The 17,389-nt window shown below is 31.9% G+C and overlaps 5 protein-coding genes across 5 annotated transcripts; all 5 read left to right on the top strand.

Moving 5' to 3' along the window:
* The first annotated feature begins 1,612 nt into the window (after window positions 1-1,612).
* On the top strand, window positions 1,613-7,596 carry LOC111427417 (DUF1676 domain-containing protein Osi17). Its single transcript, XM_023062555.2, has 5 exons — window positions 1,613-2,274; window positions 2,407-2,797; window positions 5,367-5,520; window positions 5,904-6,409; window positions 6,940-7,596. The coding sequence occupies exons 1-5, from the start codon at window positions 1,764-1,766 to the stop codon at window positions 7,082-7,084; spliced, it is 1,707 nt and encodes a 568-aa protein (XP_022918323.2). The 5' UTR covers window positions 1,613-1,763; the 3' UTR covers window positions 7,085-7,596.
* A 1,810-nt stretch (window positions 7,597-9,406) lies between these two features.
* LOC111427605 (DUF1676 domain-containing protein Osi18) lies at window positions 9,407-10,339 on the top strand. Its single transcript, XM_023062823.2, has 3 exons — window positions 9,407-9,672; window positions 9,731-10,084; window positions 10,139-10,339. Exons 1-3 carry the CDS (start codon window positions 9,439-9,441, stop codon window positions 10,277-10,279), a joined length of 729 nt encoding a protein of 242 aa, XP_022918591.2. The 5' UTR covers window positions 9,407-9,438; the 3' UTR covers window positions 10,280-10,339.
* A 1,017-nt stretch (window positions 10,340-11,356) lies between these two features.
* Window positions 11,357-12,288, top strand: LOC111427116 (DUF1676 domain-containing protein Osi19). Its single transcript, XM_023062105.2, has 2 exons — window positions 11,357-11,646; window positions 11,704-12,288. Exons 1-2 carry the CDS (start codon window positions 11,446-11,448, stop codon window positions 12,238-12,240), a joined length of 738 nt encoding a protein of 245 aa, XP_022917873.1. The 5' UTR covers window positions 11,357-11,445; the 3' UTR covers window positions 12,241-12,288.
* A 1,524-nt stretch (window positions 12,289-13,812) lies between these two features.
* Window positions 13,813-14,571, top strand: LOC111427115 (uncharacterized). Its single transcript, XM_023062104.2, has 2 exons — window positions 13,813-13,936; window positions 14,001-14,571. The coding sequence occupies exons 1-2, from the start codon at window positions 13,835-13,837 to the stop codon at window positions 14,517-14,519; spliced, it is 621 nt and encodes a 206-aa protein (XP_022917872.1). The 5' UTR covers window positions 13,813-13,834; the 3' UTR covers window positions 14,520-14,571.
* Window positions 14,572-15,964: 1,393 nt separating this feature from the next.
* On the top strand, window positions 15,965-17,254 carry LOC111427506 (DUF1676 domain-containing protein Osi20). The gene is made up of 3 exons (XM_023062681.2): window positions 15,965-16,286; window positions 16,534-16,867; window positions 16,926-17,254. Exons 1-3 carry the CDS (start codon window positions 16,092-16,094, stop codon window positions 17,150-17,152), a joined length of 756 nt encoding a protein of 251 aa, XP_022918449.2. The 5' UTR covers window positions 15,965-16,091; the 3' UTR covers window positions 17,153-17,254.
* Window positions 17,255-17,389: the final 135 nt, after the last annotated feature.

Genomic DNA, 17,389 nt, shown 5'->3' with positions numbered 1-17,389 from the left:
GGTTGAAAATTGTAAAATGCAATTGAGGCCCATAAACAACCGCTTTTACTTCAAAAAAATTAACTCAAGCTCCATTACTCAGTTGAATGGATTAAGTTTATTCGTTATAATTAACAAGTTTATTTTTAGATACTTTCATCTTGATTTTTCGATATCACATCAGATTTTTGAGATAAATACATATCAACGTGTTGATGGTAAAAACTTTATGTCGAAATTGATATATGGCTATTAAAAACTCCGTCGATAAAAGAAACAAAGGAATGAGGAAGTTTGACCGTGTTAAAAAGAAATCACTGCTGCAAAAGTAAAAAAATAATCTGTCAGAAATTAGTGGAATAATTATTTATGGTACAAATAATAATCCAGGATCGTACTTTCTGGGAACTTCCACGGATGGGAGTAGTATGCGACAATCTACACAATGATAAAACATATGATGGCAGACAAAACTTGTTAAATGGCTACTGAAGTCTTCTATACTGCTTAAGAAATTGCTAGTACCGTCAAAGAGATAAAAAGCAAGAAAGAACTTTTGCTGAAATAATAAAAAGTCTGTCAGTTGTGATTGATTTGGATGTGAATCCTCTTCCATGTGACAATTCTGTAATAAAAACCAAATACTCATCTTTTTTTCAGTTCCTATCGACAGAAGAAGAGTGAAAGACACAAGGTGTTGGTTTCGAAATGATTGGAATTTCATGTTTTGAAGTCATGGTTCCTCTACGTATTTCATTGGTTACACTCGGAACTCAACAATTTCTTACATACCTACCGAAAGAAACAAAACCATCAACTTTATCGAGTTTTTATTTGATATTTATAAGTTATCAACATTTGCAAAATTGCACCGATTGTTGAAAAATTTGTAAACTCGTTTCTATAAAATCGAACGTGTTTTTTTATATACATATAAGTTCCGTAATTTTGTATCTGAACTGGTTACAAAGGTTTTAGTAAAAAGTTGTTGAAGAAACTGAAGCCTAAATCCCAAAAGGTAAAGTGATAACGAAAAATTTACTTGAGCTTCTTAATTGGGTTCACCTGGATAATCTGCCTTGATTGACATAATTAATTATGTTTCGAAAGTACTTGATTCATCCTTAAATTTTTGAGATACCTTCGCTTTTTTTCATGAAAAAAATGTCTTCTTTAATAAATGGAGTTTAAAAAAACTCTTTAGGTCAACATATATTTTAATTAGGACACATAACAAACGACTCAAATTAAAATTTTTAATATTATGAAACTTTTTATTTAATAAAATTCCAATAAATCAATACTAAAATTCAGCCACTATTGGGAAATTATAAAAAAAGTCTCAGAAAATTTACATAAATTTCGAAAGTAACGAATTCGGTTTGAAAAAAATCCCGTTAACCAAGTTAAATTCATCTTGTATCTTACGTCAGGTGGCTTCCCTTGAACCAGACCTTGCACTTACCACTGACCCATTTCTTCAATGAGTGACGTAGTGTAGAGGTGGCTCTTCCTAGATCACCCACTGTCTCTGTCTTCGATGGTAAAGACTTCCGAAGTGAGTTCATTCTCGTGAAGTTGGAGGGGCGACTGAAGAAAGTATGTCGTGAAATGATAAGTACAAGAAGTCCGGCCTCAAGTTGTTTACTCCCAGTGTGGTACCGGTGAAAGAATGTGCTGTTCCGCAATGTCGTGATCCGTGCAAAGAAGATCGATAATCTTGGTGTTTTTCCTCTCCTGATTTGTTTTTGTTTTTGACACAAACGAAAGAAAAATTTAAAAAGATGTCGCTATGGAATAGATTACGTTTAGGAGTATTATGTTGTATAATAACACGAGCGACGTTGCTCCATGCTTTAAACCAAACAGATGAACTACCTCATCGCGAAGAGAATGGAGATATTTGGAGGTTTTTGGTGAAGAATTGTGATCAGGATACGACTGTAAGTTGTTTAAAGAAGACTGTATATGATTATTTAGATCATACGATGGATTCTAATGGAAGTATTGAGATATTTTCTGGAGTTAAGTTGTTAAAGAATAATGCTTCTTATGATGCATTGAATGAGATTGAGGATTCTAGAGAGATTAAAGATTCGTTTGAAGATATAACGGAAGCATTAAGATCGAGAGCTGTTAAATTCGTAATGACTCATGACATAATGCTGCCACTTCCTGAAACTTTATTTGGGGGTGGTTCTATTAATATATCACCAAGAACATTTGAAGGGGATGGGGCATTGATAAAATTAGACGCCGTTCCAGCTCAAGGAAGAATATTTTTTAAGAAAATAAGTAAGTAGAGTATTGATTTGGTATGCAAAGTGAAAAAGCAATTTCGTATTCAGTTTACGTTTTATGTCGTTGACCTAACAGCTTACTTGTATTCGTTGTTGTATTACATACTAATTACATTTTTTGTTTTAGAAAAATTCATCACCAACCGTTTACTATTTGCTCTTCTAGCAATCGTGTTGGTCATCAAATTAGTAGCAGTCAAATTCTTATTTTTCCTTCCACTTGTTATGGGAGTTGCAGCAGCAAAGAAACTTTTCCTTAAAATCTTACTTTTCTTCTTTCCACTTTTATCGCATGTATTTAAATTATGTCCGTATTATTCGCCGACCAAACTTCATCATCATCAACACCACATATCACACATTCATCATCTATCTCATCTTCATTCGGATCCTCATGGAATTGAATTGGATCATCCACCTCCAGGATATGGACACGATGCAGAATTCGAACATGATCATCACAATCACCACTCTGATCACCAATTTGATTATTATGCTGATGGTGCATCTGGTGCTGAGTAAGTAACTTATCACATCTAACGATGTTATATTTTGTATCGTATTCGTCGTATAATATTAATTCAAATGTTTGAAGTAGGACAAAAAAAATATAAAGTTAAGAATGCTTTTAGCGTTTTATTAGGTTTTAATTTGTAAACATCGATGGGTTTCTTTACAAGTAGGACGCTGCCTTAAAAGATGTAGACTTAACTCGGAGAATCTCATTTTATGAATTTTTCAATATTTTAATTACAATGAAAGAAAGTTGAAAAATGTGATTTATGGGCAACATCAATTTCAATGCGGTAATTCTACTTCATTCATTTGTATAGATCTTGTGTATATTGATCACCAAGAAAGTAAAACACTCGGTTAATTTTGATTGTGTTTAAAATCGAGTGACATTGAAAATCGATACACTTTTCTTTACATAAATCACTTGAAAGTCGGGATTTACTTTCTTTTCTATTCAATCGAACAAGTAAAAATAAGCGTGTAAAATTTGGGATATCAGCAAAAAATTGATCAGAATCGCTAGAAAGTGTTTATTTTAGTTTCATTACGTACCATGATTTTACTTTGGTTTTATTGTCCGAACAAATTTATTTTTAAAGGTAATTATGTGGCAATAAAATTCGATTTTAGGGATTTTGGGTTTAAATCAAAATATTTTTTGTTCTTTTTATTTCATTAAGTAATTATATTTATTTAATATGAAATTTAATTATTCACGGCTACTATCAGACATATTTTTCCTTCTCTCTAAAACTTTACGTTACTTTATGTTACTCTACGTGGTTGGTTTAGATTGGGTTGGATTTGGGTTGGGTTGGGTTGGGGTTGTGTTGGGTTGGGTTGAGTTAGGCTGAATTGTGTTGGGTTCAGTTTTATGTATTGCTGATATTGGTAGTCGCTGGCATGTTCAGAAACTGGTTTATAAAAATGACGATGCCTGTGTTACAATAGTAACTAGAAAACACTAGGAGATGATAAACTCATGTATAAAACACATCCAGTAAATGATGTCCTCAATAAGATCTTTTTGCAAAAAGAGTTGTAAATAGATTGATTTCTCCTCTCTGAAAATAAACATGAGTTTCTGGATAGCACATACAGATTTCAATCGGCATGTCTTTTTCGTCATTAACATGTGATCTAAATATCTGAACAAACGTTTTTGTTCCAGAAGAAGAATTATAGAATTATATACAACTAGCAGATGTAAAATTTAGTAAAGATATTCGAGTGTATTTCTTATTAAGATCATTAGCGACATGGTCATATTTACTTGATAAACGAATTAAGACGGGAAAAAATATGTCAAACGCGATACGGTTTTGTACCTGCGGGCTATCATATCAGAAAACGACCGAAATCTGCGGCCAACTGACACGATTCCAAGAACAAAAGGTAGTACCGGAACGTACATTGAAAGAAAAAACCACAAAACGAGATAGGGATGGAAGATTTGTGGTAAACATATTACTTCGAGCTGCGAAATTGGAACAATTTCGAATGAAAGAATTACAGAGGTTAAATCAAAAATTATCTCGCTAAGAGAATATCATTATAATTATTAAAATATAAGACTTTATTATAAATCTTTATAAAGGAATACTTATTTGCTTGTATATAAATTGAAAGTCAAGTACGTATTACTGTATGTTACCTAGGTGTTTCTTGTTTGATATCTCGAACGCTACATACATAATAACTGAAGTGGCATACATTTAACAATATTGCGTTTATGTAACTAACATAATTAGTGAACCGTGAAGCACCTATCGGAATATAGTCAGGATGTTAGCTATAAACTTACAAACTAAGATCACCGTAAAAAAATATATATCTCTGGACTGGATTTGATCATCATGCATTTTGAGAACAGAAACTTAAAAAATCCTATCTTAAGAAAAAATTGAGATATAATAATGAAACAAAAAGCATTTTAAAGTAAATTTAATCGAGATTTAGTGTGCTACAAATAATTTCTTATTTTTCATAAATCTTGTAGTTATGATTTTTTAAAACGAACTCTACAGATTTGATGATTATAAATTTTAAGAACACAAATTTAAAAAATCGTATATCAAAATCGAATCATGTGTATCTAGACCTAAAAATAATTTGGAGTTCTATAAGCAAATGTTAAAGCTACCAAATCAAAAGTACGAATTTATATTAAATAATAAGGTTTTTTTTTATATTTCATCGAAGCATCCTTTCACAATCAATTTACCGTTTACAATCATTGTCCATGCAGCTGTATTTCCGTTAAAATACGGTATTCGTCTCGCTTAACGAATCTTAAATTAACATAAAACAACGTTGATTGATACTGTTTTTTTAATCTATAACAAGTAACAAAATCTGAAGGTTGTGTCTTTGCGATTATAGAAATTAAGAGTATCACTGGTTGAAGTAAACCAGCACAGATAATAGTCCGCTACTTACAATCGCTAAAAGTTGGAGAAATTGGAGTTTTATCCGTTTCATTCGCCACTAACAACAATTTTTTGCGTTTTTAAATAAAATTTACAATTTGAGGAAGTAATTCAAATGATATTTTCATTTTTTATTTTATAGTTACCGAAGGAAGGTTTTTGAAAAAGGGAAGCCTGCCGATGATTCTTGGTTTGGAGGTCAAGGTCAAGCATCCGTTAAAAGAGGAACTCGAGTAAAACCACTTACACCAGCGGAAATCGAGAATATGATTCGACAAGCCGAAAAGGAAGCTACTGTGAGTTTTTTATTGTTATAACAGTTAATATAAAAATTTTCACTTACAATAACATTAACTTAACATACCGTTATTCAAAAAGATTTATGCACCCATCAAATCATTATATCCCAGTCACCTATAACCTAAAACTTTTTCTCTTTCTTAAAAGTACATTCAACAAACTGCAACTTTCTATTTATCTAGAACGTGGTCCTCGATTGCCGAAAATATTGATGTTAAAATTTCCGTAATCTTATTTGTCAATTAGTTTTATCTAATGCTTCTCTAACCGGTTACTAAATTCGTCGATTTTCTTACAATTACATGTCACCACTGTTCCACTTTCTTTCGCAAATATTCGCGCAAACCAGTTTACTCTTCTAATTGGCGTCAATTTGCAGTTAAAAGCCCGGCTACAAGAAGAACAGAAACGCGTGGAAGCTGATAACAAACGACTTCAAGATCAAATAAAACAATTAATGAAGGTTCAAGAAAAACTTCGACTTCAACAAACCATTTTGAAAGAAAATTCAAAACTAACTGCGGCTAATATATTACACACAGCTAATATTATACCACAAAACCAATTGGTTCACACAGTTGCTGCTCAAATTCCACCACCTTACATTCAACCACCAATAGTTGGAGCAGTACCAGTTTATCAAACTTCTTATCAGAGCAATCTTCAAGCTGTTACGGCTGCACCACCTACTACAAGCAGTACAAGTACAACAAAATCACCTGTATATGATGCGTTTTACAGCCCAATTTTGGAAAAAATCGATAAAGTTCTTTTGGATATTGGGTTTAATGATGAACCTTGTAGGGAAAGATTAATTTGCAGCATGTACAAGGATCCTGTTAAATTTAGTCCACACAGTAATTTAATATCAGCGGAATTAAGCAGGTAAGTTTCATTGATTAATGTTTACTCAAGTTAATAAAATAAATAAAAAACTCAACGATTTTTTTTCGGAAGGTTTATCAAATTGAGATTTGTAGGTCAATGTAGGTACTTTTGCCGATGACTTATCCGACAGCGTTGGTTGCGTCGCGTCAGATGTGAAAGTACGAAACCGTAACGCATGGAAATTCTTAACACTTCCCTCCATTTACACTTAAGTCGCATAGTATTAAACGCAATACTCGTCTTTGACGAAATTACATAAACAATACGAGTTTATTCCTCGTGCTGACAACCCGTTTTCTTATTGAACAATGTCCATTATGGCAGGTCAGATGTAAACGTTTTCTCTGCGCTTAAAATGTAAAGTTATTAAATAAGGCTGAGTAAATATTAACACAAACTTTGTTGAGTTTTCTAGACCTAGTTTATATATATCTGTGAAGTTTCGAAAGTTCTTTTTTTATTTAAATATTTTTTATATAATTTATTTAATACTAAAAAAAAATATTGTATGTATTTTGTGTTTTTAGGGATGCTGATGAATTACAAAAGCCAACTGCAACAAATCCAGCTGTTATCAGATTTTATAAATATGTTCAAGCAGCAAGAGATGGTCAAGACCAAAGAGATTGTCTTCGATTATATCCGTCTTGTGCCGTGAATACTGAATCTTAGTTTACCTAATTTATTCTAAAGATACAATTACCAGTAAATTAATATTTAAAATAATGTCAGTAATTTAGAGAATGTATAGTTTTTCTGTAAAAAGAAACTTTTTCAGTCACATTTATTATCCAAATATTCCTAGAATTTTTGCCGGTTACGTTTAAGACCTAAATAAAATGTAAATACACAACATATTAAAACGTAGTGAAACTTTAGTTTGCTCAAACAGTACTCGTTATATTACATTCTCCTGCTGCGCTTGGAAGCAGGATTTGAGTTGATCTAGTTTTCTCATCTTAGAGTTTTAGTTTTACTTATTTAATAGTCGTTAATCGTAATTTTAAGTCACTCAATCTAGTTTAGAATGTGTGATCGTTTCTGTTAATTCACTTTAGTTATTTATCATTGTTAGTTAATAGGTATTTATTTTATTGTTTGTTAATTTATTTTCTTATTTATTTTTATTCTCTTTGTAAACGTGAAAGTATGAACGAAGAAAATAAATGAAATTACTAAAATTATATTTAATTTATCATTTCTCTTATCCATTTAAATTAAAAATTATTCTTTCTTCTTAAAAATATTCATCAATTGTAATATTTATATAATAATGACAAAATAATTTATGAAAATGAAATCATAATGATGGATATGAGTAGGAATAGGATTAAAAATAAGATTAAATAACAAGTTGTCTATTATAAATTAGAGATAGTCAATTAAATTTAGATAGAATATAATATTGTGATTAATATAATATGGTGAATTTTAAGAAAAGTTTCTAGAAAAATACAGCTAATCGAAAAAGCTACTCCTTGTTTCAATCGTTCAAAAGAATATATTGGTAAACGTAGTTGTTTGTGAATGCATGAAAGAATTATGATCTTTGGATGCTGAGCAACTTTGGATAATTTCAAATGTGGTGATGCCATCCTTAGGAAGACTGAGGTTATCACTACCACAGAAAAAGAATTTTTGCAAATGAGCTGTCATTAATAAAAAGTATGAACAACAACGATCCCAAAATAGAACCCTATGGAATCCCCATGTCGACTAAAGCCATAAAGACACTTAAATGTTAGCTTATTATACAAAAATCTTGGGTTAGGAGAATCAAGTTGAAGTATAGTAAGAAATAACTCGGCGAGCACACGTTTTATAGATACGACTTACGTAGCTTAACCTATGTTTGTCTACGGAATAACTCCAGTCTAGCTTGACATTTTATGTATTCACAACGATTTCAAAATAACTGGATTTCCTGTATCACGACCAACTGTCACCAAACAATCGTATTTCAGCTGGTTTGTTATAGCTGAACAATACAATAATCATGAAATGGATGCACTTTGTGAATCTTTGTTTTCGTGTTGAACGTGTTGAACGTGTTGAATTCGTTTTGATTTCCTGTGTGGATAATTCTTATTTTAAAAGAGGTCAGTTTCTGAAGCTTGCAGAGTGAGACAATGATTGACTGATCGTTTGACTGATTCTTTGACATTAACCGATTTTAGCATTGATTGAATTTCTTTGATAGAGTAATTCATATGAAGCTGTTTCTAAATCTACTTCGCCTAAACGCATACATGAATTTATATGTTAAAAGCAATCGATGAGATCTCCAATCACACCCCATATTTCATTTTCAATATAGATTTGATATCGTCACAGGAACTAAAATAACCAGAATAGAATACTTTCCAGTGTCCTCAATATGCATTCAAGTCAATTTTGGTTTACCAGAACATCATAAACGAAGAAGATAACTGAAAATGGTTAAATGCAGATCTAGTTTCGACGAAACATACGTCTACCCTTAAACTCATTGGTTTGGAATATACGCAATCTACACAAAGTAATGCAGAATCTGATCTCTGAGAGCATCTAAAATTTTTTAATCGAACTCGACATACAACACAATACACTTTGACAAACGTTTTCAAATCAAATGTTTTCTCAGACATTAAAAACTCCATTTAAATCAAATTTTCCAAAAAAAACGTAGCTTTTAATACTTCACAATTCAATTCTTGAGCGAAACTTAGATGTTTAAAAATAATTACTATCTTCTATCTGTTAAGTTACATTGTTTGAAATATGTAGTAAAAATTAAAATTACATTCATCAAATAGAATAATGAATTAATTAATTAATTGATTAATAATAAAGTAGGTCTTGCCGAAAATAAATCGGAACACACGTTTGAAAAGCGAATTCTTGAACCGATCGCGACGCCATTCCTAACACGTACTAACCCCGATAGTGTTTCCCTTTTTAAATTCTACTTCCGTTGTAGTTTCTATATAAAATTCAAGCATATAATTCTTTATCGTCATTAGCAAACGATAGCTCACCCAAACAATATGTCTGGTTTCAAGTACATTGTAGCTTCTTTGGCGTTAATTAACGCAGTTTCAGCTAATCCCAGCGCCGTGGATTTAGCGCAAGATATTTATCAATCGTGTCTTCAAGATTTCAGCGTAAGTTGTGTGAAACCAAAGGCTTTGAATTGGATATCTACGGTTGTTAATGATGAGGTGATTAACATTACTGATGATTTGGCTATCGTCAAGAAAGATAATCCGGATGATAAAGAAGTAAGTTAATATAATGTTAATTGTGTTTATGTTTAATCATGCTTTTATTGTTTTTTAGGAACAACGTGGAATGTCTGAAGATATTTTAGATCGGTTCGAAACGTTCTTGCAAACCCACGATCTCATCGCTCAAGTCCCAGAAGTGTTGAGACCTTCAGGTCCTTTAGCATCCCTCCTTCCCAGATCATTCCAACCTGAAAATCTTCAAATGCCCCTCGCGGCAACCGGAAGATCGAAAGTCGTTAAAAAGGTCATCGTCCCATTCTTGTTGGGTTTGAAATTCAAAACGGCCGTTTTAGTTCCATTAGCTTTGGCCTTGATCGCTCTTAAAACTTGGAAAGCTTTGACTCTTGGCCTTTTGTCCATGGTGTTAACCGGAGCTATGTTGATCTTTAAATTGTCGAAACCGAAAGTAATTTAATATTCGTTTTTAATACTTTAGAAATTATTTAAACGATTTTTTTAGGTGACCACATACGAAGTTGTGCATTATCCTCAACATCTTGATCACCATCATGTTGATCATGTTGCTGCTGCTCCTCATGGATGGGATACTGGATACGGAAGATCTGCTCAAGAAATGGCTTACGATGCGTGGATGCAGTAATTTCGACGACATTCGTTATTGTTTTTTTATTTATTTCAATAAATTATTGATGTGATTTTATATTTGAGTTTTTTTCCTGAAAATATTTAAAAATTATTCTGATGCTAAATTAAATCATATCAAAATAATAAATTAAATTATTATGAATCCTTGAAAATTTAACGAAGAATAAGATCAAAAAGAGAACAATTTCAATCTCTCATATAGACATGTTCTAAATTTTGAAGAGAAAATATATTTTTAGAAATAAAAACAATAATTATAGTATTATATACAATTATGAAAGTATTTGGACACAATAAAATATAATTTGTTTTTAATCTTTTATAATTACTTAATGCTCTTCTAAGAGGTATCCTTGAATGAATGGTATCTTTAATGTAGACCATCTTGAACTCAAACAAGACACAAATTCGGGTTGCCAGAGGATATGCGATTATGAAGTATTTGATCCAATCGCGATTAATTCGATAGTGATCCCCAAATATCTTATAAATATTATATTAAATACATCCCTCAAAAATCAGAAAAAGCCGATTAAATATGTGGAATATTTAGAGATATTTCACCACTATACGTTACTCCTTATTTATAAAAATAATTAACATGCTTGTTTAAATGTGCCTGAAAAATTCTGACCTCAAATAAAAAAACAATTTCAATACTCAATCATTTCTTTAACCACATAGCATACATACATTTATTAACCCATTTAACTACTTTTCTTTTAATCCATCAAACAATTCACAATTTCAAATTGTACTATCAACATACCTACAAATAAAGTAGTCGAAGTAGATCTGGTTCATAGAAACTAAAATCCGGTGCCAGTGCCAACCAAGAAAAGCAAAATGAACCCAAATACCGACCCTTCGATGACTTATGAATACAAACACGTGTGTCCTTGTTCGATTGCAACGTCTTCTTCGTTGGCGCCTTTTGGTTATTACCGTCACGTTTCCGACTACAATATGGAAGCTTCACCAAATACAATCGTATAAAATCTAGCACGGAACTACGACGAACCGTTTTCGTAGTAATCATCGACTCAACCCCACCCACAATGATATGATTTCGATTTGGACGAAGGAATAAAAAGCTTAGGACAGTCGTAGTTGTATTAGTTGAGTCCTAGGTGTTAAGAAATCAGCTCATTGGTACTAGTCATGGCATCCAGGTTTGCTTTCGTTTTGATTTTGGGGATGATTGCAAGTGGAAATGCATCGCCAACATTTAATCCCGCTTCGCTATTCGGAAATACCATCGAAGAGATGAGATCGATGTGTAATAACCAGGATGTGATTTCATGTATCAAGTACAGGGCGATGTCTTTTATGGAAAATATGTTCCAAAAAGATACCTACAGGGTAAAAAAATAAAAATTAAATGTTTAAGAACAAATAAAAATTAATAAATTTTTTTAGATTTCAGATCACGTCACCATCAATAGAAACACTTACAGATCCAACGAAATCGAAGCCAGGAGTTCATCTTTCGATGAAAAGATTGAAAACTACATGAAATCTCATGATGTCACCTTCGATTTGCCTTTGGTAAACTCCAAAATTACCCTCGAAGGAAGAAACTTAGACGAAGATGAATTAAATCTTAAACTATCCTTTTCTAACCCAAATGAAGTTCAAGCCAGAAAATCCAAACTTAAGAAAATCTTCGTACCAATCCTCGTCTTCATCTTATTAAAAGCCATGACTATTATCCCCTTAGTTCTTGGTGTTTTAGGATTGAAAGCATGGAACGCCCTCCAATTATCCTTCTTCTCATTTGTTGTATCGGTCGCTATGGCTGTATTCCAATTGTGCAAGAAATTGGCTTCCGATCACGTCGCTGCTCCACAAATTTCAGGACATGGTGCTTGGGATGGTTATGCTGCTAGATCTATGATCGTTGATAATGAAGAAATGAACGGTCAAAAGATGGCTTATTCTGCTTATCAACCTTGAATTATGTTATTTATTTAAATTGAGAATTAAAAATAAATTATTTATGATTTGAAATTTTATTGTTTGTTTTAATTACATCTCGATGAACTTATTTAGCGTACAAGTAGAGTCAACAACTCCTTTGAGAAGTAATTAACTATATTAATTCCTAATTTTAAACTTCTGACAATTTGGTTATGATGTAATCTAGCAAAGTAAACCTAATGACTTCTGCTTTCTTCTGTCCTTAGCTGATTTGAGTAAGCGTAATACACCTCGATATTTGGGAATAATGAGTCTAGTCTAGACTTTCTATTAACGATGTTTAGCATCGATGTAACAGTATGAGGTCTTCTGCAAGCAGTACCTAGTCTTATGCCGTTATTACCTAGTCTTCAATTAGCAATATCTAGTCTTTTGTCAACAACATGTATTCTTCTGAAAGCAGTGCCCATTCTTATATACAATCTCCAATAAGCAACGCTTAGTTTCCTGAAAACAGGTTCTAGTGTTATGTAGTTATGTGTTAGTCTTATGTAAGCAGTATGTACTGTAAAGCAATCTATTATTTTGTCCCACAAACATAGGTGAAACATTTTTTGGATTCTTATTTTCATTTAATTTTGATAAGCAGATTACCATTGTGATCACCACATTGATCACCATATTGAGAGAAAAGTGCTATCCAGAAAATATGAGTACTATCGTTATGTGCGTTCTGGACCCAAATCCCATAAGATTTAACATAGGGGTCCGAAATCACATTTTATCCCCAGCACTACCTCTTTTTGAGGTTCTGGCCACACCAACATTTTAAATTCAACCACTCAGATGCGCAGCATTCTCCAAGAACCCTCTTTTTAAAAAATAAAATAAATAAATAATAAATAATTTGTTGTTGTTTAACCGGTAACTATAACACTCCTCTACCTTTATATGTTAATTAAAATATTTGAACTTTAATAATAATAATAATAATAAATGCTTCTTATTTAATAAGAAATTTCCAAATGGATGATCAAAATTGAAGTAATAGATTCTATTAATTCCGTAATTTCTTAAAATTAAAATATTTTTCAATTTTTTATTTTTTTATACAGCCTCCAACAATTTTTTATTATTTTTATACAAATGGGTGAGAGTTGTTTAAGAAACTTGCAAAACATTTCATGCATATTACTCTATTAATTTAATGGACTAAATTCTTCTTTGCAATAACTTCTTGTAAAGGTTATGTAATAAGTAATATAATAATAATAAGTATAAATAATTATTTTACCTGTATATAATGAAAAAAATCTTTAAGTATTTTAATTATTTCATTCAATACTTATTAATCTTAATTATATTTTAGGGTAATCAAAAAGAAATTTATGTTTATAATCTAGTCCAAAAGACATTTTGGAACAGACATACATACCATATACAAAGACTGTGGTGGCGACATCAACTACATACGAAATAATCGTAGCTTCCTATATCCTATCAGCCGTTCCACTATGTCCAAATATGTTTGGTAAAACTGGCACATACTACCACTTTCAGTGGGGCTTCTGCATAAATACTTGCCGGTTCCGCCAAAATTACACAGTTGTCAACTACTCCTCGAACGACAATGAAGACTTTTATAACTATTTTAGTATTCGTAACAGTTGCAAACTGTTCTTCGTTGCCCGCGAAGAACATTAATAGAAATCACGAAGTCGATGACTTAGGAGTAAGCCGATTCTAAATACGATTACCCAATCTATTCTATAAGTTTACTACATTTTTTATTTTAGATTAGCGAATATTTGGATATCCACAAAAACAACTACCATTCTACCGAAGAAAATGAAGAAACCGGAAGAAGTTTGGAACACACAGTTTCTCATTTCCTAAAATCCTATGACGCCGATTTCAACCTCCCATTCCTCGGAAAACTCACTTTCGAAGGAAGAGACTTAGACCATGACGAGTTAAACTTAAAATTGAAGATGCACGATAACGAAGTTGAAGAACGAGGCAAGAAACACAAACTCAAGAAAATCTTTGTCCCTATCTTCATTATTGTACTCCTTAAAGTCATCACATTGATTCCTTTAGCTTTGGGAGTATTAGGTTTGAAGACATGGAACGCCCTTCAACTTTCGTTTGTTACATTCGTTATTTCTATTTCGTTGGCTGTTTATCAACTTTGTAAGAAATTAGCTGCAGATGCTCATCCTCCCATTGCTACCCATGGACCATGGGAAGTTCATCGTAAGAGGTCAATTGGAGATGAAGCTCAACAAATGGCTTATTCGGCTTACACTCAATGAGTGTTATAATTGTATTTAAATTATTTATTTTGAAGATTTTGTTAATAAATTGATTGAAAGTTATTTTATTTTTTTTAATTTATCTTTTCAATAATTATTTATAATAAAAAATTTTAATTAAACATTTTATGTGATGAAGCATAACATGTCGATTAACACAATTCTCCTTAATAGATAATCAGGTTAATTATCAAGGTGTGAATAGAAATTAATATAAAATAATTGTTATAAAATTAACTTCAGGTTTTCTTGTTGTTTATGTCATTGTATTAATAGATATTTTATGGGAACGTTTATTATTCGCATTATTATTAAGTATACCATACCAGAAGAGATTTCTATCGCACCTAGAATATTTTGAATCGTTCTTGTTATTTTTTTAAAAATCGAACAAAACTTAATTTTATGAACTTTACTCAAACAATTTTTTCTCAAAACTTTTATAATCAATCAATACTATTTACTAATTGTATCACAAACTGTACTGTTTCAACTGCACTTTAAGGTATAAGTTAATTTTGGTTCTCTAAAAATAATGAAGGTAGAATTTTAGAAAGTTCTCTTTTTAGACAAATTTAGAACTCTCTTCAAAAAATTTTTTTCTCAAAGCTTTTAAGCTTTTTTGTGTTCTTTAGCAAGTTCTTTTTATCTGCTAGATTTAAAGCAGTTGCTATTTTTTTAAGTGTTTGCTGCATTTTAAGTAATCGGGGCAAACTTTATTTTGAAACACTTTTCAAAAATTATATTTCTCAGAAATTTTATCACCAAAGTATATTATTTCAAGATTTTATCATAAACTAGAACGTTTCAGCATTCATTTAAGATATAAACCGCCATTTATCTCTTAAAATTAAAGTAGCTGTTTATTTTTAAAGTTTTTGTAAGAATCGGAGAAAACCTTATTTTGGAACTTTTTTCAAAAATTTGTTTCTCAGAAATTTTATTATCAATTTCCTGATTTTATCATAAACTAGAATGTTTCAGCTTTAATTTGAGACATAAATCGCTTCTTATTTCCTAAAATAGAAGGAATTACTGGTTTTTAAAGTGTTTGTAAACTTTTATAATCAAACAATATTTACTAACTCTATCATAAATTAGAAGGTAGAAGTTAACCTCCTTTTTTATAGGCAAAAATCGATTTGATCATTAAATTAAAGAATTTAAGTGAATTATTAAAACAAATATTATTTTATTTACCAAATTCTAAAAAATAAATCAAACCACGCACCCAATCCAATTTGCAAAATACGTTCGGTTCTTTGAATCTCAAATCATTTACTTTTCAGAGTAAAATTTAAAATTCATATCGGGTATCTAGTGAAAACGTAGTCTAGTGTAAAATGCAAGCTCACGTCCCAACGAAATATTTAAAGCCCAATTGGGACGAGACTACGTCCAACAATGTGCACCGGATCTTCCTAGCGGAACCATAGCCATATAAAGTCGCCGGAGCTTCGTAGTATTTGGGTGCCAATTAATATACTGCTCACAAGCGATCCCCTAACCCGTTGACTGTCGATATATAACCGCACCCACACTTTTCAGAGACACCATTGACAAACAATCAACATGTTCAGGCAGACCACAGTAGTACTCGTGCTCGCTTTGAGCGGTTACGTTTTGGCTAACACCGCCAGGAGTGGTGAAGAACTAGTCAGCACCGTTGTTACAAATTGTGCTGATATGGGATGTGTAAAGCAAGAAGTTCTTGGATATTTAGATAATCTTTTGAATATTCAAAGCGAATCCGCCCGAGATATGAAGGTAACTTATTTTTTTTGTTACAAATTTATAATTATTTTATCTAATATATCAACAATTATATCGGCAAACACTTTTTTTCAATTAGATTTCCTTCAATTTATTGCACAACTTCTGCTCGGTAGCGATTAACTCTACCGTCCACAGAAGAACATGGAAGTTACATAACGTGTAAAATCCAATGTTAAACCGCAGTTTCCCTTTTGTACGAACCAGTAAAATAATTTCTACTAAACACTATTTATTACAGAACGTCGATGCCGCTATTTTCAAAAGGGCAGCCCGAGTCCTCAACACTCACGAAATAAGATATAGGATGCCAGAAATGATCTTCGGAAAGATGGATATGATCTACAACCCGAAAACCGGATTAGATCTCGAATCAAGCGACGACCAAAGTAGAGGATTACTTAAAAAGAAACTCCTTTTCCCAGCTTTACTCCTCCTAAAATTGAAAATGAAAGCTTTGATGCCAATTATCCTCGCTATCGTCAAGTTCAAGGCTATCAAAGCCCTCATTCTCAGTAAATTAGCTATCGCTATCGTCTTAGGATTCGTTATCTACCAATTAGTGTCCAAATCTGGTAATATAATTAATTTTTTTTATGACCATTAATTTAATTTTTAATGATTATTCATTAGGTATGCCTATGCCAATGAGCATGACCCCGATGGCACCACCAGAACCTCCAATGCCCGTATACGGAGCCCCAATGACATCCACCCCCAGTTCCTACGAACCAGGTTGGGAACCATCCGGTGGCCCATATGCTAGGATTTGGAACGGAAACTCCGCATCGGAGAATGGAGCCCAAAATATGGCTTATTCCGCTTACTACCCAGGCAGTTCCACAACGATTCGACCTTAAATTTTAATTAAAGGATCAAATTACGATATGAATTTTATTTATTTTTCACTCTGTTATGCCTGTAGTAAATTATTGAACTTTAATAAAGGTTAATGATTTTAATTTTTTTGTTTTGTAAATCTTTGTTTTCTTTCTCTTCGTGGTATCTAATCTTCTGTTATCAATATCTAGCCTTTTGTCACCAGAGAATAGTTTTTGAGAGTGGTATCCAATCTAGTATTAAAATCATCTGAGTTT

Source organism: Onthophagus taurus, chromosome 2 (assembly GCF_036711975.1).
Source record: "Onthophagus taurus isolate NC chromosome 2, IU_Otau_3.0, whole genome shotgun sequence".
Lineage (NCBI taxonomy): Eukaryota > Metazoa > Arthropoda > Insecta > Coleoptera > Scarabaeidae > Onthophagus > Onthophagus taurus.
This window is presented reverse-complemented; position numbering and strand designations above follow the sequence as displayed.

Bases quoted from the DNA above. Each gene is read 5' to 3' on its own strand.
- LOC111427417 (XM_023062555.2), top strand. From the start codon at position 1,764: ATGTCGCTATGGAATAGATTACGTTTAGGAGTATTATGTTGTATAATA. The intron at 2,275-2,406 runs GTAAGTAGAGTA...TTTTTGTTTTAG, and splicing joins AATATTTTTTAAGAAAATAA to AAAAATTCATCACCAACCGT. The intron at 2,798-5,366 runs GTAAGTAACTTA...TTTATTTTATAG, and splicing joins GATGGTGCATCTGGTGCTGA to TTACCGAAGGAAGGTTTTTG.
- LOC111427605 (XM_023062823.2), top strand. From the start codon at position 9,439: ATGTCTGGTTTCAAGTACATTGTAGCTTCTTTGGCGTTAATTAACGCA. The intron at 9,673-9,730 runs GTAAGTTAATAT...ATTGTTTTTTAG, and splicing joins ATAATCCGGATGATAAAGAA to GAACAACGTGGAATGTCTGA. The intron at 10,085-10,138 runs GTAATTTAATAT...CGATTTTTTTAG, and splicing joins TTAAATTGTCGAAACCGAAA to GTGACCACATACGAAGTTGT.
- LOC111427116 (XM_023062105.2), top strand. From the start codon at position 11,446: ATGGCATCCAGGTTTGCTTTCGTTTTGATTTTGGGGATGATTGCAAGT. The intron at 11,647-11,703 runs GTAAAAAAATAA...AAATTTTTTTAG, and splicing joins TCCAAAAAGATACCTACAGG to ATTTCAGATCACGTCACCAT.
- LOC111427115 (XM_023062104.2), top strand. From the start codon at position 13,835: ATGAAGACTTTTATAACTATTTTAGTATTCGTAACAGTTGCAAACTGT. The intron at 13,937-14,000 runs GTAAGCCGATTC...TTTTTATTTTAG, and splicing joins ACGAAGTCGATGACTTAGGA to ATTAGCGAATATTTGGATAT.
- LOC111427506 (XM_023062681.2), top strand. From the start codon at position 16,092: ATGTTCAGGCAGACCACAGTAGTACTCGTGCTCGCTTTGAGCGGTTAC. The intron at 16,287-16,533 runs GTAACTTATTTT...TATTTATTACAG, and splicing joins AATCCGCCCGAGATATGAAG to AACGTCGATGCCGCTATTTT. The intron at 16,868-16,925 runs GTAATATAATTA...ATTATTCATTAG, and splicing joins CCAATTAGTGTCCAAATCTG to GTATGCCTATGCCAATGAGC.